The 24,643-nt window shown below is 42.1% G+C and overlaps 1 protein-coding gene across 5 annotated transcripts in view; it reads left to right on the top strand.

The window, feature by feature from the left end:
* The window catches only part of LOC108708803 (teneurin-4), an 878,105-nt gene extending 858,229 nt beyond the window's left edge, over nucleotides 1-19,876 (top strand). For all 5 annotated transcript variants that reach the window (XM_041582864.1, XM_041582866.1, XM_041582867.1 and 2 more), the window contains 6 exons: nucleotides 2,589-2,761; nucleotides 3,869-4,104; nucleotides 4,442-4,738; nucleotides 5,215-6,829; nucleotides 11,746-11,888; nucleotides 17,269-19,876. In XM_041582864.1, coding sequence (XP_041438798.1) covers nucleotides 2,589-2,761; nucleotides 3,869-4,104; nucleotides 4,442-4,738; nucleotides 5,215-6,829; nucleotides 11,746-11,888; nucleotides 17,269-18,027 — 3,223 coding nt within the window. In that variant the 3' untranslated portion in view covers nucleotides 18,028-19,876. The remainder of the gene's footprint in view (nucleotides 1-2,588; nucleotides 2,762-3,868; nucleotides 4,105-4,441; nucleotides 4,739-5,214; nucleotides 6,830-11,745; nucleotides 11,889-17,268) is intronic.
* Nucleotides 19,877-24,643: the final 4,767 nt, after the last annotated feature.

The raw sequence follows: 24,643 nt of genomic DNA on the forward strand, positions 1-24,643 counted from the left end.
TGTAGGCATTATTTGCACACTGTTTTCTTCAACCCGCCATCTAGCTGTGTGACCTTGTTCACATTCTGTCTAAATATCCATAATATTACCGTCTCCAGCAGCCATAATATATTTTACGTAACCCTTATCCATCGCTGTAGTAGTGTATAAGTTGACCTTTTAGGCATTATTTGCCCTGTAGGCATTTTTTGCCCAGTGTGTTATTCAACCAACTGCCATCTAGCTGTGTGACCTTGTTCACATTCTGTCTAAATATCCATAATATTACCGTCTCCAGAAAAAACACCGGAGTGACTTTTTTCAAGCAGCCATAATATATTTTACGTAATCCGTATCCATCGCTGTATTAGTGTATAAATTGACCTTTTAGGCATTATTTGCCCTGTAGGCATTGTTTGCCCAGTTTTTTTGGCCGCAGCCACTGAAGCACAGAGGCCAGAAAAAATATGCCATATAAATGCTGAAAATAGTCATTTTTTGCCATACGTTGACTCAACGTATATGGCAAAAAATTACTATTTTCAGCATTTATATGGCATATTTTTTCTGGCAACTGTGCTTCAGTGGCTACGACCAAAAAAACTGGGCAAACAATGCCTACAAGGTCAACGTATGGCAAAAAATGACTATTTTCAGCATTTATATGGCATATTTTTTCTGGCAACTGTGCTTCAGTGGCTGCAACCAAAAAAACTGGGCAAACAATGTCTACAAGGTCAACGTATGGCGAAAAATTACTATTTTCAGCATTTATATGGCATATTTTTTCTGGCAACTGTGCTTCAGTGGCTGCGTCCAAAAAAACTGGGCAAACAATGCCTACAAGGTCAACGTATGGCAGTTGTTTAAAGAGAACAGTAGATTACTAGCCAGCAAAGCTACCTAAGCTAAAATGTCCCTCAAATCCCTGCAGACTTCTGTCCCTCCAATACAGAGCAGTATCAAGCAGATTACTAGCCAGCAAACTTACTATCATCTGTCCCTGAAATCACTAACAGCTCTCCCCCTACACTATCTCTTCCAAGCACACACAGGCAGATTTTTCAGATACATTTTTGCCCTTGATCCCCCTCTGGCATGCCACTGTCCAGGTCGTTGCACCCTTTAAACAACTTTAAAATCATTTTTCTGGCCAGAAATGTCTTTTTTAGATGTTAAAGTTCGCCTTCCCATTGAAGTCTATGGGGTTCGCGAACCGTTCGCGAACCGCTCGCATTTTTGCGCAAGTTCGCGAATATGTTCGCGAACTTTTTTTCCGACGTTCGCTACATCCCTAGTGAAAGGGTGCATGGACAGGGCAATCGCTATAAATCAGACATTTCTCACCTGGTGCCCTGCAGTAATAGTTCTGTCACCTGCTGTCAGTAATTTGCTCCTGAATCCTTAATTACCTGCATTGAAACATCAACCAAAATCCTCCAAACAGCAGAGCATGAAGCACAGAGGGGTGGGTTTGAGGTGGAACACGGACTTGGTCATGGGGACATGTCATATAGAGCCAAGATGCACCTGGATCAGTTCCTAACTGGGTTGGTATCTCTGCATTTGGCCCTCAGGTCAAAATTTCAGACCACTTTGGGGGGCATTAAAATGCATTATCTGCCTTACTTATCTTATATCCAAGGAGCTCCATTCAGGTGGCCCTGTGAAGCTGGTTTGGTCCAATCTGACCACTTATCAGCAGATAGCAACCCATACATAGGCATCTTTAGTACAAAATGCTCTATGATTATTATGAGTAGGTATCTGGCCTTGAAATGTTTCATTACTCTTCGATATTATGTAATGTTTGGAAATAAACTAAATGAGGTATATGGGCCTGGGTTTATGAGGGATGAGGGCCAGTGTTGTGGAACAGGCAGAACAGAAATGATAGAATAGAAGGTCTAAAAGCTGTTCCCAAGGAACAGAAGAAATGTATTTTTCCGGTACAAATGCTTATAGCATTATATCACTCCCAGGAAACCAATCGTAAATTCTACTCACCAATATATTTTTTTTTCATTGCTCATAATTCATATTCAGGTGAAGCATTCATTGCCGCCTTGAAGTTTGAGGTGAAATATTATTAAATCAATAGTTTTCAATCTTTTAAGTTACACGGATTCCTTTTTAAAAAAACTCCTCAGAACCTGAAGGCATGGAGACGCGTGAAAATTGCGCACGTTCGACATTCCTACCCAACAGATGGCATGTATTTTTTAACGACACGTGTGATTAAATGTTTATGAAGGTTCTGCAGTTGTATTGCATTGGTATAGGGGTCTCTGAGTTCCGTGAGGATCTATGAAACATGTATAAGATTCCGGGTAGTGTTGCAAATCCTGTTATTGGAATAAGAGCCATTGTACAAGGCAACCTTAGGCTCAAGGTGGTAGAGCAGTGCCCAACAGTCACTACACAGCCATTACATGTTGGTTCTTCTCCACTGGCTGAATAAACATCACTTGTGTGTCCACTTTGAAGACTGAGGATGCACAGAAAACCCATCTTTTTCAAGCTTTTGGAGCATTATGGCATTTCTAGCTGGTGGACATGCCAGGTATATAACCCTCACCCCTCATGCACCTTCTCTGCTTCTTTTTCAGATATGACAGCTTTGGGCGTCTGACCAATGTTACCTTCCCAACGGGGCAAGTCAGCAGTTTCCGCGGTGACACAGACAGTTCGGTACATGTCCAGATGGAGACGTCGAATAAGGAAGATGTCACCATAACGACCAATTTGTCCGCCTCTGGGGCCTTTTACACTCTACTACAAGGTGAGCAGGGCGTTGCTGTGCTATTATCCCTACAATTTACAGATGTGTATACACGGCTAGTGATGGGCGAATTTATTCGCCAGGCGCGAATTCGCTGCGAATTTGCGTGATTCGCCGCCAGCAAATAAATTCGCGAAGCGCCCGCAAAAATTCGCCGGCTTCGAAAAAAAAATGGACTCCAGCGTCAAAAACGGCCGCCGGGGTCAAAAAAACGGGCGAAATTCGCGAATTTTCCGGCGAAGCGAAGCGACGCTAATTCTCCCATCACTATACACGGCACCTAATTGACCTCTCCCAAATTGTTCCTCTGTTGCTCACTATCATGGGTCAAGTAGAACAAAAAGATGAAGAATGCCTTAAAGCAGAACTTTGCTGCAGTTAAATTTATTGAGTTGTGCCACTGCATGTTTTGGGCCACAAGCCCTTTCTCAACAGCAAATGTTCAGATACAAATAGCTCAAGTTTGTAGAAAACCTCTCCCTTGTATAGTGTCCATTGGTACAGGCACAGTCCACAGGCGAAGTTTCTTATTAACTGTCCATTGTCAAAAAACAAAAGGCAGTACTTCTCAGGGCTCACTAAGAGACTACCCCCACACAACACTAAAAGAACTACCCAGACAGGTCTTCCAAAAGGTCTAGTCCTGAAAAGAAGGACCCATATAACATATATAGAGGGATGTATAAACACATTACAGGACTACACCTTTTGGAAGACCTGCTTGGGTAGTTCTGGGTCCGTAAGTGTTGTGTAGGGGTAGTCTCTTTTTGTCTCTCAAATGGGAACACTGGTGATTTGTAAACACTATCATGGGTGCCAGGGAGGGGACCCCTGCCTGCATTTGCCACCCAAAGATATCTCTAATCCCAATTAGCTGCTCTCCTTCCTTTTTCAGTCTTTTTGTTTTATGGGAAAACTCTGGCAGGGTCCTCTGTGAGAGCTTAAATTCTGTTTTATATACTTCATGTTAGAGATACAACAATCCTGCGGCTCCTAGCAGCCAGGTGTGTGCAAATGGCACCGCTGAGACCCCATTTTATGAGCCTTGCTTTGCTCCGCTGTGCTCTAATACTGACAAATGTCTGACAAACACGTTTCCTTTTGCAGACCAAGTACGGAACAGCTATTACATTGGCGCCGACGGATCTCTCAGGCTTATTTTGGCTAATGGCATGGAGGTGGCCTTGCAGACTGAGCCTCATCTTTTGGCTGGGACCGTGAACCCCACTGTTGGCAAAAGGAATGTCACGCTGCCCATAGACAATGGGCTCAACCTGGTAGAGTGGAGGCAACGGAAGGAGCAAGCAAGGGGACAAATCACTGTGTTTGGGCGCAGACTGAGGGTAAATCCTTTAAAGTGATCATTATTAGCTCTGAGCATCTGGGTAAGCCACAGTCGCTCTAACTCAGTTGGTTTTAGTGAATCCCAGCCATGCTTTGGTACAATAAAACCTAAATTAATAATGTGGATCTTATTATCCAACATGTATCCAAGGACAAAGCCACTTTTTCAACCGAACCTGTCGAGATTAAATTCATACCACCCACTATGAAATCCCCTGTGAACTCGTAAACCATATATACAATCACACATGGTTTACTTTAGAATTGAAGTTGTTGCAATAGAAATATTGTGTTATTGTGCACAGTGTTAATGAATTTAAATGTATGTTCCCACAGGTGCACAACAGAAACTTGCTCTCTCTTGACTTCGACCGGGTTACAAGAACAGAGAAGATTTATGACGATCACCGCAAGTTTACCCTGAGAATCCTGTACGACCAAGCGGGCCGGCCAAGCCTTTGGTCTCCGAGCAGCAGGCTCAATGGAGTCAATGTCACCTACTCACCCGGGGGGCATGTAGCAGGGATTCAGAGGGGGACGATGTCCGAGAGAATGGAGTATGATCAAACTGGAAGGATCATTTCCCGCACATTTGCTGATGGCAAAACATGGGGCTACACTTATCTAGAGAAGGTAGGCAATATTTTATTTGGATTTGTGTTACCATGTTTGTCTTACACCAAACCTACATCACCCAGTTAACCCTTATAGAATATAAGCTGCAGATAGACTAAGCCGGCACACTATTGGCCAGTGCATTGGGCTTCCCTCAATATTTATCTTGAGAAAAATCTGGCAAATCCCGTAGGATCGAGGACTACATTGGTTAGTTGATGTGGTCCTCAGTCCAACCGACTGTATTCTTGTCGTTGTGATCCAATTGTTAGGCCCTAGGGCGCACAATCGTATCAGTCGATGTTGACCATCTCAAGGTGGGCATATAGAGGAGAGATCCATTTGTTTGGTGACCTCGTCAAACAAGCGGATCTCTGCATGTATGGCCAACTTAAGCAATTGTAGGGCCACCCCAACAAAACGACTTACTCCTTGGCTGGTTGTTATCCATTCACTGCTAACACAAAGTCTTTTTGTTTCTCCTTTCTCCCTAGTCCATGGTGTTGCTCCTGCATAGCCAGAGACAATACATATTCGAGTTTGACAAGAACGATCGCTTATCTTCTGTCACAATGCCCAATGTTGCAAGACAAACCATGGAGACTGTCCGTTCTATCGGATACTACAGGAATATCTACAGGCCTCATGAGGGCAATGCCTCTGTGATGCAGGACTACTCAGAAGAAGGGCAGCTCCTGCAAACCCTCCACATGGGCATGGGGAGACGTATCATTTACAAATATGGAAAGCTGTCCAAACTTGCAGAGATCTTGTATGACACCACCAGAATTGCTTTCTCCTACGACGAGACTGCCGGCATGCTGAAGGCCATCAACCTGCAGAATGAGGGATTTACTTGCATTATAAGGTACAGGCAAATTGGACCTTTGATTGATAGGCAAATATTTCGCTTTACGGAGGAAGGCATGGTAAATGCCCGATTTGACTACAACTACGACAACAGTTTCAGGGTCACCAGCATGCAGGCCGTCATTAATGAGACGCCTTTACCTATTGACCTGTACAGGTATGATGACGTCTCAGGCAAAACGGAGCAGTTTGGTAAATTTGGAGTGATCTATTATGATATTAACCAAATCATCACCACGGCTGTTATGACTCATACAAAACACTTTGACACATATGGAAGAGTTAAGGAGGTGCAGTATGAGATTTTCAGATCCCTTATGTATTGGATGACTGTCCAGTATGATAATATGGGTAGAGTCGTGAAAAAAGAGCTGAAAGTAGGTCCCTATGCAAATACTACCAGGTACTCTTATGAGTATGATTCTGATGGGCAGCTACAAACTGTGTCTATTAATGATAAGCCGCTGTGGCGTTACAGTTATGATCTGAATGGAAATTTGCATTTACTGAGCCCCGGGAACAGCGCTCGCCTCACGCCCCTCAGATACGACTTGAGGGATAGGATCACAAGATTAGGAGATGTCCAATACAGGATGGATGAAGATGGATTTTTGAGACAGAGAGGTGGGGATGTGTTTGAGTACAGTTCTGCTGGTCTTCTGGTTAAAGCTTACAACAAGGCTGCGGGCTGGAGCGTAAAATACCGCTATGATGGGCTTGGAAGGAGAGTCTCCAGGAAAACAAACTTGGGACACCACTTGCAATTTTTCTATGCAGATCTTGCAAATCCAACCCGTGTGACCCATTTCTACAACCACTCAAGTTCCGAGATTGCCTCCCTGTATTATGACCTTCAAGGGCATCTGTTTGCGATGGAACTGAGCAGCGGGGACGAGTTCTACATTGCATGTGACAACATCGGGACACCCCTGGCCGTCTTCAGTGGAACGGGGCTGATGATCAAGCAGATTCTGTACACTGCCTATGGTGAAATCTACCTTGACTCTAATCCTGGATTCCAAATCATTATTGGTTACCATGGTGGCCTTTATGATCCGCTGACTAAGCTTATCCATATGGGCCGGCGGGAATATGATGTTTTAGCTGGGCGATGGACAACCCCCGACCATGACATATGGAAGCGATTGAGTACCACCAACGTAATGCCGTTCAACCTCTACATGTTCAAGAACAACAACCCAGTGAGCAATGCTCAAGACACCAAATGCTACATGACAGGTGAGAGAATTACATCAGGCCTGTAAATGATACAAGTCTATGATTCCTTTGCTTTGGGTTTATTGTTAAAGGACAAGGAAAGTCTAAACTAGAATAAGGCTAGAAATGCTGTATTTTGTATATTAAATATAAACATGAACTTACTGCACCACAAGCCTAATCAAACAAATAATTTATGCTTTCAAAGTTGGCCACAGGGGGTCACCATCTTGTAACTTTGTTATACATCTTGGCCTGACCCTGACCCTGCACATGTCAGTGTGGTCTGGGCTGCTTAGGGATCATCATAAACAAAGCTGCTTGAGTTCTGCATGGCTGGGAAGTAAGACGGGGGCTCCCCCTGCTGTACATAAGTATGATTGTTTCCCTGCAGAGCAGTTAGGGACCGTCTGACAATTCCTATTCACAGCAATAAATGAAGGGAGAATTTCACTGCATACAGTCAGGTTTCTTATAAAAACTGTACACATTTTTTAATTAAAGTATATTGGAGAAAGGTTTATTTTTCATTAAAGAATGTAAAAATGGGATTTTATTTTTTTGCCTTTCCTTGTCCTTTAATAACAGCCTCTGTAACACAGGGACGTGTCAGTAAGGGGCTACAAAAGCCGGCAACCTGATCTCAAAAGATTTATAAACTCCAGGGACAAAACATTTTTTTTAAAATTGCTAAACCTTTGAAAAAAGACCATTAAACTTATAATTTTGGACAACATCTAACAATGGTTCCCAAACGGTGGAGGTAAGGACCATGCTGAAGGTCAGTTACAAACAGATTTGGTTAGAAGGACTGATACTCCTGTGAGCCCATTCAATTACACTGAGATTGAAGGTGAACACTTATTTAATGTCCTTCATATTCATGGTCCCGTGGCTTAATGCAGTGTCTTCATATGTTTGTAACCGTGTTATGAGCTAAAGGAGGAGAACATAGTCAAGTGTTGATTTATTTCTTGGTTTTGAAGGGCTATCGCTGTGGTTTAGTTTGGTGATGGGAGTCAGTAATACAGGTATGGGATCCCGAATGCTCGGGACCTGGGGTTTTCTGGATAATGGATCTTTCCATAATTTGGATCTTCATAACTTAAGTAGAGACCTCGATTCTGGGATGGCAGTGGATGTGATTTACTTAGACTTTGCTAAAGCATTTGATACAGTGCCACACAGAAGGTTACTGCTTAAATGAAAGAAAGTTGGCCTGGAACATAGTATTTGTACCTGGATAGAGAACTGGCTAAAAGATAGACTACAAAGAGTGGTGGTAAATGGAACATTTTCTAATTGGACCAGTGTTGTTAGTGGAGTACCGCAGGGCTCTGTACTAGGTCCCTTGCTTTTCAACTTGTTTATTAATGACCTGGAGGTGGCCATTGAAAGTACTGTTTCTATTTGTGCAGATGAGACTAAATTGTGCAGAACTATAGGTTCCATGCAGGATGCTGCCACTTTGCAAAGTGATCTGTCTAAACTGGAAAACTGGGCAGCAAACTGGAAAATGAGGTTCAATGTTGATAAATGCAGGTTATGCACTTTGGCAAAAATAATATAAATGCAAGTTCTACACTAAATGGCAGTGTGTTGGGAGTTTCCTTAAATGAGAAGGATCTTGGGGTCTTTGTAGATAACAAGTTGTCTAATTCTGGGCAGTGTCATTCTGTGGCTACTAAAGCAAATAAAGTTCTTGTATAAAAAAGGGCATTAACTCAAGGGATGAAACATAATTGTGTCTCTTTATAGGTCCCTGGTGAGGCCTCATCTGGAGTATGGGGGCAGTTTTGGACTCCAGTCCTTAAGAGGGATATAAATGAGCTGGAGAGAGTGCAGAGACTAAGTGCAACTAAACTGGTTAGAGGGAGGGAAGAGTTAAATTATGAGGGGAGACTGACAAGGTTGGGGTTGTTTTCTCTGGGGGAAAAAAGGCGCTTGTGAGGGGACATGATTAGACTTTACAAGTACATTAGAGGACATTATAGACAAATAGCAGGGGACCTTTTTACCCATAAAGAGAATCACGTACCAGAGGCCTCCCCTTCAGACTAGAGGAAAAGAAGTTTCATTTAAAGGAACAGAGTAGGGGGTTCATCACAGTGAGGACAGTGAGGTTGGGGAATGCACTGCCGGGTGATGATTCAGTTAATGACTATAAGAGGGACTTGGATGATTTCTTGGACAGACATAATACAAAGGCTATTGTGATACTAAACTCTATAGTTAGTATAGATATGGGTATATAGAATTTAATTAAAAGTAGGGAGGGGTGTGTGTATGGATGCTGGGTTTTCATTTGGAGGGGTTGGACTTGATGGACTTTGTCTTTTTTCAACCCAATTTAACTATGTAACTATGTAACTATGTACTAGAAAATCATGTAAACATTAAATAAACCCAAAAAGCTGGTTTTGCCTCCAATAAGGATTAATTATACCTTAGTTTGGATCAATTACAAGCTACTGTTTTATTATTACAGAGAAAAAGGAAATCATTTTTAAAGGTTTGGTTTAAAATGGAGTCTATGGGAGACAGCTTTCTGGATAATGGGTTTCCAGATAACGCATCCCTTACCTGTACTAATATCCAATGCACTGACCTTGAGACCAGTAAGTACCATGCTAAACTGGTCTTTGTTTGTCCAGTTTATTCTTAAAGTCCAATTCCATGAAATTAAAGACATGGTAAGTCCTTGAAATTCAAGATGGAATTCGGCCCCTTCCCTTAAGAGCTGACAGTCTAAAATAATAGCAATTAGACACTAGTAGAGCACCCAAGGTTTGCAGATAATGGATCCCATACCTGTATAACATTAGGGTGTGTGGCCCTGGGATGAAGCCGAACACAAAGTGATTGACTATGACATTAGAAAGCATTAGTCCGACCGCAGCTGAAGAAAAAGTCCAAAGGACCCCACTACCCGCCCGCCATGTTGAACTGTCCATGGGTTGGGCAGATGCTTTTTCTTTAGCAGCGCACACACATCTGTTTATAATATTCTCCCATTGACTTGCACTGTTCATAGATTCTAATGTTCAGCTCCATCACCTTTTCAAATCTTTAAGGATGCACCGAATCCACAATTTTGGATTCGGCCGAACCCCCGAATCCTTCGCAAAAGATTTGGCCGAATATCGAACTAAAGAAGAATCCTAATTTGCATATGCAAATAAGGGGTGGGAAGGGGAAAACATTTTTGACTTCCTTCTTTTGTGACAAAAAGTCACACAATTTTTGCATATGTAAATTGGGGTTCAGCCGGGCAGAAGAATTCGGCGAAATCCGAATCCTGCTGAAAAATGCTGAATCCCGAACCGAATCCTACATCATCTGCTGCTGAAGATCATTTTTTGGGGGTTTTGGCAGCATAGGCTGGCCCTTCTGTTATCCTACAGGGGTCGGCTGTGTTCACACTGATTCATGGCCTCATCTGATACAGTATATTGGATCTATCAAATATTAAACTGTTATAACATGGCTTGTGGTACACAGAAGCATGCGATGTAGATGTATGAGGAAGGGGAGCTGCCATAATGATAAATGCCAATAAAGAAAATTTGATGCACTGATCTTCATGTGTGGTGTGCTACAGTGTACCTGGTTTGCTACATGTATTATTGGATCACAGGCGGATGATCCTTTCACTGCTAAAGCACCCTACCCAGCAAAAAGGGTTTTCTACAGGTGGAAGCTCTCCATATTTGTATGATAATGATAAATGCAAGACAGAAATATTTAATGTCATGATGACCAAAGACAGGACATGTTTAAGGTCACTTGGGGGGTCCTATGAAGGTGTTCAGTCTGGCCCAGTCAACATCAGTCCAAGTCCCAATCAGACAGGAGAACAGGAGAGGCCTATGCACAAGGAGAAGGTCTCCTGACTAGGTCAAGGCCAATGGCCATGTTTGCAGCCAATATCTCCCTAAATATGGGGGCCTGATCCAATGTACTTATGGACATACTAAATGCACAATGAATAATAATATAAATTATAATGCAATATTAAATCATGGGGATGGGATCTATTATTCAGAATACTTGGGACCTTCGGGCATCAGGATATATGAGGCATTCTGCACCTTTTGTGAGTGGTAAATAGAGGGCAGCACCGGGAACAGAGTCAAGTCTATATATTTTATATTCTATAAAGGGCAAGTCCAACTGTTCTTGTACATGGGACCCCCTGGTGCCCTGGAATTACCCCCCTTACTAAACTGTGTCTACTCAGGTCTGATATTTAATACATATTATGTGGCCTAGAGACCTATTGGTTGGAATAGTAAAGGGATACTGTCATGGGAAAACTTGTTTTTTTTTTCAAAACACATCAGTTAATAGTGCCGTTCCAGCAGAATTCCGCACTGAAATCTGATTCTCAAAAGAGCAAACTTTTTTTTTATATTTAATTGAGAAATCTGACATGGGGCTAGACGTATTGTTAGTTTCCCAGCTGCTCCCAGTCATGTGACTTGTGCTCTGATAAACTTCAGTCACTCTTTACTGCTGTACTGCAAGTTGGACTGATATCACCCCCCAGCAGCCAAACAACAGAACAATGGGAAGGTAACCAGATAACAGCTCCCTAACACAAGATAACAGCTGCCTGGTAGATCTAAGAACAACACTCAATAGTAAAATCCAAGTCCCACTGAGACACATTCAGTTAGATTGAGAAGGAAAAACAGCAGCCTGCCAGAAAGCAGTTCCATCCTAAAGTGTCATTTAGAAATAAAACTACATCATAAAAATCATGATAAAATCTGTAAGGATAAAGCTGGGGTTTTTATCTCAGCAGCATCTGAAGAGCCGAGGCATTTACTGTATGTTCTAATATATAAGGGGAATCCCTTTGTCACTTTCTTTATGAGACCCCCTGTGGTACCCAATTGTCTGTATTTACTCACCTCCTTCTCTCTCCTCCCCAGATGTGAACAGTTGGCTGCTGACTTTCGGCTTTCAGCTGCACAACGTCATCCCTGGATACCCGAAACCAGATATAGATGCCATGGAGCCGTCCTATGAACTCATCAACACGCAGATGAAGACTCAAGAGTGGGACAACAGCAAAGTAATCCCCAGTATTCCCTGGAGAGGTGGGGGGGGGGGTCTCAGCCAGAATCCAATTCTGATGTAATACGCCTTTAAATTAATGTTTCGTGAGACAGTTTGCAATTGGTCTTTATTTTTTTATTGTTTATGGTTATCCAGTTTGGAATTTCAGTGGCTATCTGGTTATTAGGGTCTTATTTTCCCTAGCAACCAGGCAGCGGTTTGAATAGTAGACTGGAATAAGTATAAGATGGGGGGATTGAATAGGATGACAAGTAGTACAAAGTAACAATAACAAAAAAAATTGTAGCCTCGCAGAGCAATAGTTATTTTGTCAGCTGGGGTCAGTGACCCCATATTTGAAAGCTGGAGAGAAGTATAAGAGGAAGGCAAATAACTAAAAAACTGTAAAGCAGCGGCGTATTTACAGGGGAAGCAGACCCTGCAGCTGCAGGGGGGCCCGGGATGGATAGGGGCCCCATGAGGCCCTAATTTAAATAAATATTGGTAAAACAGGTCTCCTTCTGCCAAACTGAATCCTAATTTGCATATGCAAATTAGGGACGTGTGTGGTGTTTATACAAATGGCCTGCGGGTGTCACTGTGCATACACAGGACTTTCTGTACAGCTTGAAAGTGAAAGTTACTGTTGTGTAATGGCTGCATGAGTCTGCTAATAAAGCACTGTTATACTCTCCTCATCCTCGGCTACCCAAAACATAACAACGGGGAGTGAAATCACGTGACTTTTTGTCACAAGACAAGGAAATAAAAAATGTTTCCCCTTACCACCCCTAATTTGCATATGCAAATAAGGATTCGGTTCACAAAAGATTCGGGGGTTCGGCCAAATCCAAAATAATTCTGGGGCCTGTGGGGCTCAGAAACATCACCACTGCTGTAAAGTTGAAATAATGATGAGAAATTGCAAAGTTGCCAGGAACAGGCCATTCTGTAAAACTAGTGAACCAGGGAGGGAGGAGCTTGGAGAAATATATATATATATACCTGTATATATATATATATATATATATATATATGAGCAGTTCAGTATTAGTTTATCCCTTTCTGTTCTCTGGTTCTGACTCTTGAAACAATATAGAATTTCTCCTTTAAGAAAGGGTTTTTGCATTTTTGATTACGGGATTATTTATGTAGTGATATATTAATAAATGTCTCTCATGTAAGATCAGAATGTGTGATGAGACCCGCATGTGCCACACTGTACAGGAATATTCAGTTCTACTTGCTGATACAGTTTCAGCCCAGTTGGCCGCAGTTGTTCGTCACAGTCCAGGGGCCATACATTAAAGCCCTATCAGTATGGCAGCCGTGATACGGCATTTAAACCTCGTCTCTGGGGAGGTGACCTGATTCCGGAGGCGGGCGGCTGGTGCTTCACATCGTAGGGAGACATTATCTGCATAATGTAATGGCGGCTTCAGCATCTGCCGCGAGTAGTAAGTTTAACAATGCACTGTTTATTTAAAGAAGAAGAAAAGCTACTGAGGCAGTTTGTTGTCAATGATAAAGCTATATTTATTCTGCAGAATGCTTTACCATACCTGAGTAAACAGCTCTAGACACTGTCTCTATTTGTTTAGGATAGCAGCTGCCATATTAGCTTGATGTGACATCACTTCCTGCCTAAGTCTCTCCCTGCTCTCTCATAGCTCTGGGCTCAGATTACAGCAGGGAGGAGAGGAGCAAACTGAGCATGCTCAAGCCCTAGCCCTGGAGGTTTAAGCTGAAAACAGTTAGTCAGATACAGAAGCCCATGAGTACACAATAGAAGGAAAGAAATGTGCTGTTTGACAGAGGACTCAGAGCAGCATTACTTTGAGGGGTTACTGGTGTATTTATATAAACCTTTCTGATAAAACTTACTTACTTTTAGCCTTTCCTTCTAAATAAAGGGGAGAGAACCCTTGTGTTAAATAGGGGATATTATCGCTCTCCTATTAGGGGTCTCAGGGGCTCCCAGTAAGACACACGTGTGCCTGTGATGTTTCACTCCATGAAGTTGGCTCGGCACCTAATGGATTTTACACTTCTAAAAGGTTCTGCCTAAACTCCATCTTAATTTGTGATGCAATCAATTATGTATGGCTGCGGGAGCATTAGCCAGAGAGAAGCTGCAGAGATGACAGTTTGCCTTTAATTAGTAGAAAGCGCCACTTTGGCCTATTTGCAAAGAGGTTCTGCCTCTGTCTGACATGGAAGGGAATACCAGTGGTGGGGGCCAAATATTATCTCCTGCATAGGAAATAAAACCATCACAAATAAAAGCTGCAATTTGTAATGAGCGTCACACCTTCTCCTCCCTACAGTAGCACCAATGTTATCATAGAATGTAGCCCAAAAGGCTGACACCCAGTCTGAGAATTAAATAGGAATGTCCTGTCCTGCTTTATGGCAGCTGAGATTCTAGCTATCTGTATAACAGAACATTCTGTCCCAGTGGCTGCACAGATCCTATCTGATCCCCATTGTAAGCAGCAGTCCTGTCCTGCTTTATGGCAGCTGAGATTCTAGCTATCTGTATAACAGAACATTCTGTCCCAGTGGCTGCACAGATCCTATCTGATCCCCATTGTAAGCAGCAGTCATGTCCTGCTTTATGGCAGCTGAGATTCTAGCTATCTGTATAACAGAACATTCTATCCCAGTGGCTGCACAGATCCTATCTGATCCCCATTGTAAGCAGCAGTCCTGTCCTGCTTTATGGCAGCTGAGATTCTAGCTATCTGTATAACAGAACATTCTGTCCCAGTGGCTGCACAGATCCTATCTGATCCCCATTGTAAGCAGCAGTCCTGTCCTGCTTTATGGCAGCTGAGATTCTAGCTATCTGTATAACAGAGCATTCTGTCCCAGTGGCTGCACAGATCCTATCTGATCCCCATTGTAAGCAGCAGTCCTGTCCTGCTTTATGGCAGCTGAGATTCTAGCTATCTGTATAACAGAACATTCTGTCCCAGTGGCTGCACAGATCCTATCTGATCCCCATTGTAAGCAGCAGTCCTGTCCTGCTTTATGGCAGCTGAGATTCTAGCTATCTGTATATCAGAACATTCTGTCCCAGTGGCTGCACAGATCCTATCTGATCCCCATTGTAAGCAGCAGTCCTGTCCTGCTTTATGGCAGCTGAGATTCTATAACTGATGTACCATTTGGGATGATATTACTGCTTCAATCTACTAAGTAAAACATGCAAATAGGTCAGATTACTGTGACTATGTTGCTCATCCTCACCAAACAATTACAGGTCGGTCTCTTTTCCGCTGCTCCATATTTAGTACAACAACAAGTGGCTGATATTTGCCTCTCCAGAAAACATGTCACCTCTCCAAGATCAGAATATTCCTCTGCTGAAATTCATTCCAAGCATGTGTCGCCCGAAATCAAAGGCTGGAGCCGACAGAATTCGACGCTTCATAGAAGGGATCAGTCATGCCTGACATTTAGCCACATGTGCGCCGCTCAGATTGTTTTACTATTCAAAAATGTAATCCCCTCAAAGGGGAAACTGTCACTAACACACCGGCTTGTGGCTACACAATGGGGACGTAGTAATACATTGTAACCATTATTTTCCTGCAACTATATACAACATGGAGGGTTATCATACACCTTAAAGGAGACCTCAGCCCTGTGTCCAGTGAAAAAAAATACTTTCCAATATAATTGAATTCATTTCAGGAGTCAGAACCAGCAGTGCAGAGATAATAAACAGCAATATGTTGCTTTGCTTAGCTGATCGAAGGTACTGGCAGCGCTGATTCGGAACCTTAGATCTGTCTGCCCCCTCCAGTCCTAAACGAAGCCCATAAATAAACATCTCTATTCCAAATAAATGTAATGGTCAATCCCGAGATCACTGCCTGAATTTCCATTGCTATAAACAAGCAGCCGTCTCACTGAAAAGGTCGGCCATATTTTAGTGAGTTCAGGAGACAATAAAGGGAGGGTTGGTGAGATATCTGCCCGAATTAATAAACACCGGATCTGTCTCTTAAGGTCAGACTCATTGGCATCGGCAAGTAAAGACCAACAGGCAGACATGGGATTTTGTTTTCTGCTTCCTCTCATCTTAGTTACTGACTTGTAACCCCATACTCATCCCCCAATTATGTATGAAGGGAATGTCTAGAATAGTATTTTCAAAATATTCTCCTGTTAGTATACTCTTCACCAGCAAAACTAAAAAAGTACCTGTTCCTTCCTCTGGGAAGTCTCTGGGAAGGGAGTGTGACTGTGGGATAACAGGTATAGTAGGGAGAGATGTGTCTATAGTAACAGTGGATAATAGTCTCTGGGAAGGGAGTGTGACTGTGGGATAGCAGGTATAGTAGGGAGAGATGTGTCTATAGTAACAGTGGATAATTGTCTCTGGGAAGGGAGTGTGACTGTGGGATAGCAGGTATAGTAGGGAGAGATGTGTCTATAGTAACAGTGGATAATAGTCTCTGGGAAGGGAGTGTGACTGTGGGATAGCAGGTATAGTAGGAAGAGATGTGTCTATAGTAACAGTGGATAATAGTCTCTGGGAAGGGAGTGTGACTGTGGGATAGCAGGTATAGTAGGGAGAGATGTGTCTATAGTAACAGTGGATAATAGTCTCTGGGAAGGGAGTGTGACTGTGGGATAGCAGGTATAGTAGGGAGAGATGTGTCTATAGTAACAGTGGATAATTGTCTCTGGGAAGGGAGTGTGACTGTGGGATAGCAGGTATAGTAGGGAGAGATGTGTCTATAGTAACAGTGGATAATAGTCTCTGGGAAGGGAGTGTGACTGTGGGATAGCAGGTATAGTAGGAAGAGATGTGTCTATAGTAACAGTGGATAATAGTCTCTGGGAAGGGAGTGTGACTGTGGGATAGCAGGTATAGTAGGGAGAGATGTGTCTATAGTAACAGTGGATAATAGTCTCTGGGAAGGGAGTGTGACTGTGGGATAGCAGGTATAGTAGGTAGAGATGGTGTCTATAGTAACAGTGGGATAATAGTCTCTGGGAAGGGAGTGTGACTGTGAGATAGCAGGTATAGTAGGGAGAGATGTGTCTATAGTAACAGTGGATAATAGTCTCTGGGAAGGGAGTGTGACTGTGGGATAGCAGGTATAGTAGGGAGAGATGGTGCCTATAGTAACAATGGGATAATAGCCAATGAGGAGGGACTGTGGGCTGGTACAGGGTGAAATGATAATAGGACCATAAGTAGCACAAACATATTTTGCATAAAGTATAGAGAACTGTACATTTGCTTAGACCTGGTTCCTCCATCACTATTAAACACAACTGAGTTTAATGTGAAATCCCAGCTGTAACACCCCTGATGAAATGTAATTAGGTCTTGTACTTTTAATTAATCTAAATTTCCACCTTTGTTTTTTTTCCAGTCTATTTTGGGTGTTCAGTGTGAGGTGCAGAAACAGCTAAAGGCATTCGTCACCTTGGAGCGATTTGGTCAGATTTACGGCTCCACCATCGCCGGCTGTCACTTGGAATCAGAGAGCAGGAAGTTTGCCTCCCTTGGCTCCATCTTTGGAAAGGGCGTCAAGTTTGCCATGAAAGACGGAAGGGTAACCACCGATATCATCAGTGTCGCTAATGAGGATGGAAGGAGAATTGCTGCTATTTTGAACCACGCCCAATATCTGGAGAACCTGCACTTCACCACCGATGGCGTTGACACCCATTACTTCATCAAACAGGGACCTTCAGAGGGCGACCTCTCTATACTCGGCCTCACCGGCGGGAGAAGAACATTGGAGAACGGTGTAAATGTTACAGTTTCCCAAATCAACACAGTTCTTGGTGCAAGGACTAGACGTTATACTGATATTCAGCTCCAGTATGGCACGCTATGCTTAAACACACGATACGGGACCACGTTGGATGAAGAAAAGGTCCGTGTACTGGAACTGTCCAGGCAGCGGGCGGTAACTCAAGCTTGGTTGAAAGAGCAGCAAAGACTGCGGGATGGGGAGGAGGGGACACGTGTTTGGACAGAAGGAGAGAAGCAACAGTTGCTGAGCACGGGTCGGGTGCAGGGCTATGATGGTTACTTTGTTATTTCGGTGGAGCAGTATCCAGAACTCTCAGACAGCGCCAACAACATCCACTTTATGAGACAGAGTGAAATGGGCAGAAGGTGACAGAGAGGGGTGATGTGTTGACTTCTTGCCAAAGACAGCTACGGTTGTGGCCACATACCTGAACTGTGTTGGAACCAATCCTTTTTTTTTAATAGACATGAAAGAGGAGAAGCTCATTCTGTTGCACTGCTAATCCGGCAACGTTTATCTCCCACCACCACAACCACCACCACCTTGGTTTCCTTTCTTTTATACGTTTTGCAATGAACGGGAAGTGTTTTGCTGTAGCGTCATCACAGTGAGTTTTTTTTTTAATACCCCCCTACCCTTAAGGGAGGAGTGTCACCATGACATTACCAGGTGTGAAGTGCAAAAATGGATGTTTCTAATAATTTGTATCATCGGCTCTTGAGCAGGGAAGAACTCGTCTTGAAAAGTGGGGGGGGAGGGGAAAACAAAAAAGTAAAAATTTGCCTTGATTTAACCAAAACTGCTCATCCTCATTTCCTTTGTCTCTCATGATACAGCAGCAGTATGTGACGGAATGAATCTCTGCCCCAATGTGTTGCAAATGATAGTATTTCCCCAACAGGTCTGGATGACGCTTGAGACTGACTCATGTTCCTTTATGGACAAGATGTGACGGGCTGGCAAGACCTGTCTTTAAAAAAAAACAAATATGAATTGTGTGCCGCTAGAGAACAGCAGTACCTTCTCCATCTTCACTTGGGACAATAAGTGTTTTTGGGCTCCTAGTGCACAAGAATGTTCAGTAGGATCAGGAAGTAGACCTGGAACCTACCGCTGAAAAGGTTCTCCCAGTAGATAATGTCTGCCTGGTTTGGTTGCAAAGCTGAAGTCTTCTTGTGGGTTTTGTATAGTTTCTTATTCATTGTTGATGTCCTGATCTGAATACATGCTTTCCTTTTCTGAAGGAACAACTCATTGGCTTCACGTTCCATGTATTAGTGCTTTAACTGTTGTCATGTGTACTGTGTACATCTTACAGAATGCTTCATGCCTACTCATGAGTTAAACAACTAAACGACATGGCTTTCCTTAAGCCTTTGTCTCCCCTCTTAATTCTGGAACTAACGGAATCTTTCTTGCCCTTGGGTGATGTTGGGCTCTACTTGGGAGATCTACAAGGCCTTAATTAATAAACCACTAACTGTTTTTAGAATGCACTTGGGTGTCCAGCAAGGGCTGGATCATTGATCCAACAACTATTTTTTGGATGCACTTGGGTACTCAACAAGGCCTGCTTCAATGAGCCACCTACTGTATCAATTCCCACTTACAGTATCAACAAAGCACCTTTCCTCTTTAAGACCACCCACCCACCAACTGTTCCACCTTTAAGGCCACATTTTTTTGACTTTAAAGGTGGTAGCAACAAGAGGACTGGAAACTGTGCCAGAAAGTTAGTGGATCCATCTTTGATTCACCATTTCCATCTTTGAGTAGTTCTATCATTTTTTTTTATCTATTTAATTTATTAAGAAACTTGTTGAGTGGAGATAAATGCCTTTCAGCAGAGAGATAAAATCATGTAGAGGAGCTCATACTAATCACAGGGCCAGGCTTAGAGAAGAGGAGCAAACAATTGTGGTTTGGTTAAAAGATGCTCAAATTGTGTTGCTCAACTCTAAATTTTTTCCATTGGACCCCCTATCCTAAAGCTGGCCCTGCCTAATTGTCAGTGACAGATTTAAAAAAAAACCTGGTGTGAGTCCAAAATGATCATTCTGCAGCCGTATTTGGTTACACACAATTCCAAGCATCATGCTAAGTAACTTGCCGCGTCACAGAACAATTCCGGTGTAGATATAGTTATGGGGACCCCGTTCCCTAACAAAGATCGTTATATCCCTCCCATTTCTATGGAAGGAATTAGAAAAGTTATTTTGTAAAAAAAAATGAAAAATAAAAATGAAAAAAATAATTAAATTGCAGTCGTTTATTGTTGTTTTGCACTAATTTGGTTCTTACATGGAAAACAGAGCAATGGATAGAATTGGGGGAAAATCTGAATGGAGATTGGATACCAAACACTGTAAGTGGTAAGTACTTAGCACATGGCTCAAGGAATCATATATTAAGAAGTAGGCGTCAGTAAAGAACCATAGCTTATGAAATGAGTAGGGTCAGGGTAACACGACATCATTGAGATGCTTGGGATTAATGAATTATATATTGGCACACGAGTAGGGTCAAGTTGCCTTACATTAAGAAATGGTCATCATCACAGAACCATAGGTTAAGAAATTAGTAGAATCACCAAACCATACATTAAGAAATTAAGAAGATGGCACCATCAAAGAAATGAGTGGGGTTAAGGAATCATATGTATTAAAAAGAGGGCTTCATCAAACAATCATATGGTTAGAAATGAGTGGAGTCAGGGAACCATATATTAAGAAGAGGGCTTTATAAAAAAATATATGATTAGAAAGGAGTGGGGCCAGAAAACCATATATTAAGAAGATGGCTTTGTCAAAGAACCAAAAGGTTAGAAATATGTAGGGCCAAAAAAACATAGATTCAAAAGAGAGCTTCATCAAAAAACCATATGGACAGAAATGAGTGTCATCAAGGAACAATATAGTAAGAAGAGGGCTTCATCAAAAAACCAAATGGTTAGAAATATGTAGGGCCAAAAAAACTGATATTAGGAAGAGGGAAGAGTGGGGTTAAGGAATCATATATATATATATATTAAAAAGAAGTCTTCGTCAAAGAACCATATGGTTAGAAATGAGGGGATATATTAAGAAGAGGGCTTTATAAAAAAAACGATTATGATTAGAAAGGAATAGGGTCAGAAAACCATATATTAAGAAAAGGGTTTCATCAACGATTCGTATGGTTAGAAAAAAGAAGGGCCAAAAAAACATTTATTAAGAAGAGGGCTTCATCAAAGAACAATGTGGTTAAAAATGAGTTTGGTCAAGGAACTGTGTATTAAGAGGAGGCCTTAATCAAAGAATCATGTAGTTAGAAATGAGTAGGTTCAAGGAACTATATATCAAGAAGAGGGCTTCACCAAAGAACCAAATGGCTAAACATGAGTCTGGTCAGGGAAGCATCAGTTATAATAATTTGGAATAATGATTTATGTGTTAGGACACAAGCAGGCACAAGTTGCCATAAATAAAAAATAGGCATCAACGAAGAAGCATATGGTAAGAAATGAGTAGGGGTCAAGGAGGCATCAGTTGTGACAAAAATTCCAGTGTATTAGAAACAAGTCTAATCATTCTTTAACATATGGTGCACATTTCTTAATACATTGTGCCTAGATCCTACCGTTATTTTAGCTTAAGATTCCTATTCATTTCTTACCGTGATCTGAAATAATGGTGAGTTTGCACCCACTCACACCGACTATGAATCAGCCAATTTTAGCTTCATAAAGTCCAAGTAGATCTAGGAATTCACCTTTCTCTGGATCAACCAGCAATCAGGCAACATTCACTTGGACTCAAGGCTTAAAGGGAAAGTAAAGTGTAAAATAGAATAAGGCTAGAAATGCTGTATTTTGTATACTAAACATAAACATGAACTTACTGCACCACAAGCCTAATCAAACAAATGATTTATGCTTTCAAAGTTGGCCACAGGGGGTCACCATCTTGTAACTTTGTTATACATCTTTGCAAGACCAAGACTGCGCACATGCTCAGTGTGATCTGGGCTGCTTAGGGATCGTCATAAATGATCAAAACAGCACAAGTCAAATAATATCTGCCAGAAGCCGATACAACAAGACTGATTAATAATCAGAATATACAGACTGCACTGGGTCCTGTGTTGTCATGTAATCTAATGTGGATTTTATAGTTTTTGTATTGTTTAATACAAACTTTCTCAAACTCTGCAGAACCAGCGGCTGCAGCAAAATAATCCTCCAAATAGAATCCCAGTTTATCTGTTTAAATCTGGCTCCATGATCTTTGTCCCTGCAGCTGGAGTTGGAAACAGTAAAGGGGATGTAAAGGCAAAAATAAAATCCAATACAAATCTCGACACAGTCGCCGACTGCTCTACAGGGAAACAAACAAAGCTGCTTGAGTTCTGCATGGCTGGGAAGTAAGGTGGGGGCTCCCCCTGCTGTTCATAAGTAGGATTGTTTCCCTGCAGAGCAGTTAGGGACCGTCTGACAATTCCTATCCACAGCAGTAAATGAAGGGAGAGTTTCACTGCATACAGTCAGGTTCCTTATAAAAACTTTACATATTTTTAAATTAAAGTATATTGGAGATAGGTTTCTTTTTCATTAAAGAAGGTAAACATTGGATTTTATTTTTTTGCCTTTACATGACCTTTAACTTTATAGTTGTGTCTTTTTGTAGCTTTGTCTACTAGGTAACAATTGGAATGAAGGAAAGCCTTGTGGTCAGGGGCGATCCTGTCCAATTTGCCGCCCGAGACGGCCTTCGTTTTTGCCGTGATAGACAGAGAAATTCATCGCATCATTAAGCTCCGCCTGTTTTATCTCAGACGCCGCCCACTGAAACTCAACTGATCCTGAGTGGCCATTGAACTGGCCTTCTCTCTTCCCAAGAGTTCTCTGACATTGGTGCCATAGGGTTAAAGGCAAAGTAAACTATTAAATGAACGTTAGACCTGTTCTAACTGACTTTTTGACTGGTGATCACAGTTATTGAAAAACCCCTTATCTGTAAAAAACGCAAAAACGCAAGCATTCCGGATAAAAGATCCCACTTTGGACTTTCACAACTGCTGCCTAGTAGCTAAGGTAATTAAGCCTTAGCAACCACATAACAATTACATTCCAAGCCTAAGTATTGCACACTATTGAATTAAAAAGGACTGATAGACCTAGCATGGAAAGGGAATCGAATGCATTAGAAACAACAGCCCCACCTACTGGTGGTATTGGCTGTCAAGTGAAAATTAACTTCCTAGGAAAAGGAACCTCTGGTGATGTTGCTCTGCTTAGAAACTAAAGTGCATGAACAGAGAAGAGCTATCTGGTGCTTTTGTGGACACTTTTAAGCAGTTCGGCAACACAAGACTTTCTTTTTCTTAAGAAATTCATTTTCGGGCGACTGGAATTGAAATTCATTATGTGCTTTTGTTTCATTAATAAAGTTTCATGATAATTTGTTCACTGGGGGCGGGGCACTGTACTTAATAGTTTAAAGAAGAGATTGTGAGTCTCAGGTACTCAAACTGGTCTGATCCAATCATTTGGCTCATATGGTTCCTAAAGAATTCTTATAATAGAATCAGCCTGGGCTAGAAAGGAGTTAATGCAGAAGGGGGGCTGCACATGTTTTATGTTCCCCTGAAGATGCTGGATTTAAGTGCAGGTGCAGGGAGTTGTGAAACAGCCGTATTAGCGAGGTGCTGGCAGATGCCGTTCCTGCAGATTATTACTTTTCCAGTCTGGCTCCTCTGGGAATCCTTACACTTAATGGAATAAAGATTGTGCCGGGATCCCAACAAATATTACAGACTCATTCCACAAAAAAAATCCCCCTTTGTGATTCATGTGCCGTTTATCCCTTTTTCATTCTGCTGTGGGGCCCCCGACACTAATAGAAATGAGGTTTTTGTTTTTTGGATCTGAAATTGATAAAGGTTCCCCCCATTGCGGCCGTGCCCCCCTCCATTCAATCAGCTGTGATCTCATTCATATTTCCTGCAGCAATTAAGCACTGCTCGTTATTTCTCTTACAATTAGATACAGTTGCATCCTATAATGTTAAAGTCATTTGGAACTGATTAACCGATTAGAATTAGGGATGCACCGAATCCAGGATTCGGTTTGGGATTCGGCTTTTTCAGCAGGATTCAGATTTGGCCGAATTCTTCTGCTGATCGAACCGAATCCGAATCCTAATTTGCATATGCAAATTAGGGCCGGGAGGTAAATTGTGTGACTTTTTGTCACAAAACAAGGAAGTAAAAAATGTTGTTGCCTTCCCACCCCTAATTTGCATATGCAAATAAGGATTTGGATTCAGTTCGGTATTCGGTCAAATCTTTCACGAAGGATTCGGGGGTTCGGCTGAATCCAAAATAGTGGATTCGGTGCATCCCTAATTAAAATAATTAAACATTGGGATAGAAATGTATATATAATACATTGTGTCATTTAATGTTGGGACTGGAATAAAGCTGTAGCCAATCAGAATCAAGAACTGGAAGGGAGGTTATTGAGGAGGAAGTTATTAGGCCACTTATCCTGGGACAGTTAACCCAGGATAACCGGCGAAAATTCGTCAGTAACGGCTTCACAGCCATCGCAAACTTCGCCAGGCATAATTCATCAGGACTAGATTGCAAAATTGCCTCCAGGACGCCGAACGCTGGCGAATTTTCACTAGCGTTACTTCAGCAATCAAAGTGAAGATGCGCTAGCGTTGGCTAATTTACATACGCAGGAAATGATAAAGTTGAATGGACGTATATGTTGCAGCAAATACATTACACTACACAAGTCCAGGGAAGCTTAATAAAGACAATAGAGTTGTTATATTGCCCTACACATGAGCCCAGTGTATAGATTATGTTCCATATGTTAGGAAATGTAGGGGGGAAAACCGGTTACACAAAACATTTTTTACGGACCTTTGCAGCCTATCACCTGAAAAAAGGAAAAGACGCCAGCGTTTTGTGGGACTTTTTCCACTAATGTGACATA

Source organism: Xenopus laevis, chromosome 2L (assembly GCF_017654675.1).
Source record: "Xenopus laevis strain J_2021 chromosome 2L, Xenopus_laevis_v10.1, whole genome shotgun sequence".
Lineage (NCBI taxonomy): Eukaryota > Metazoa > Chordata > Amphibia > Anura > Pipidae > Xenopus > Xenopus laevis.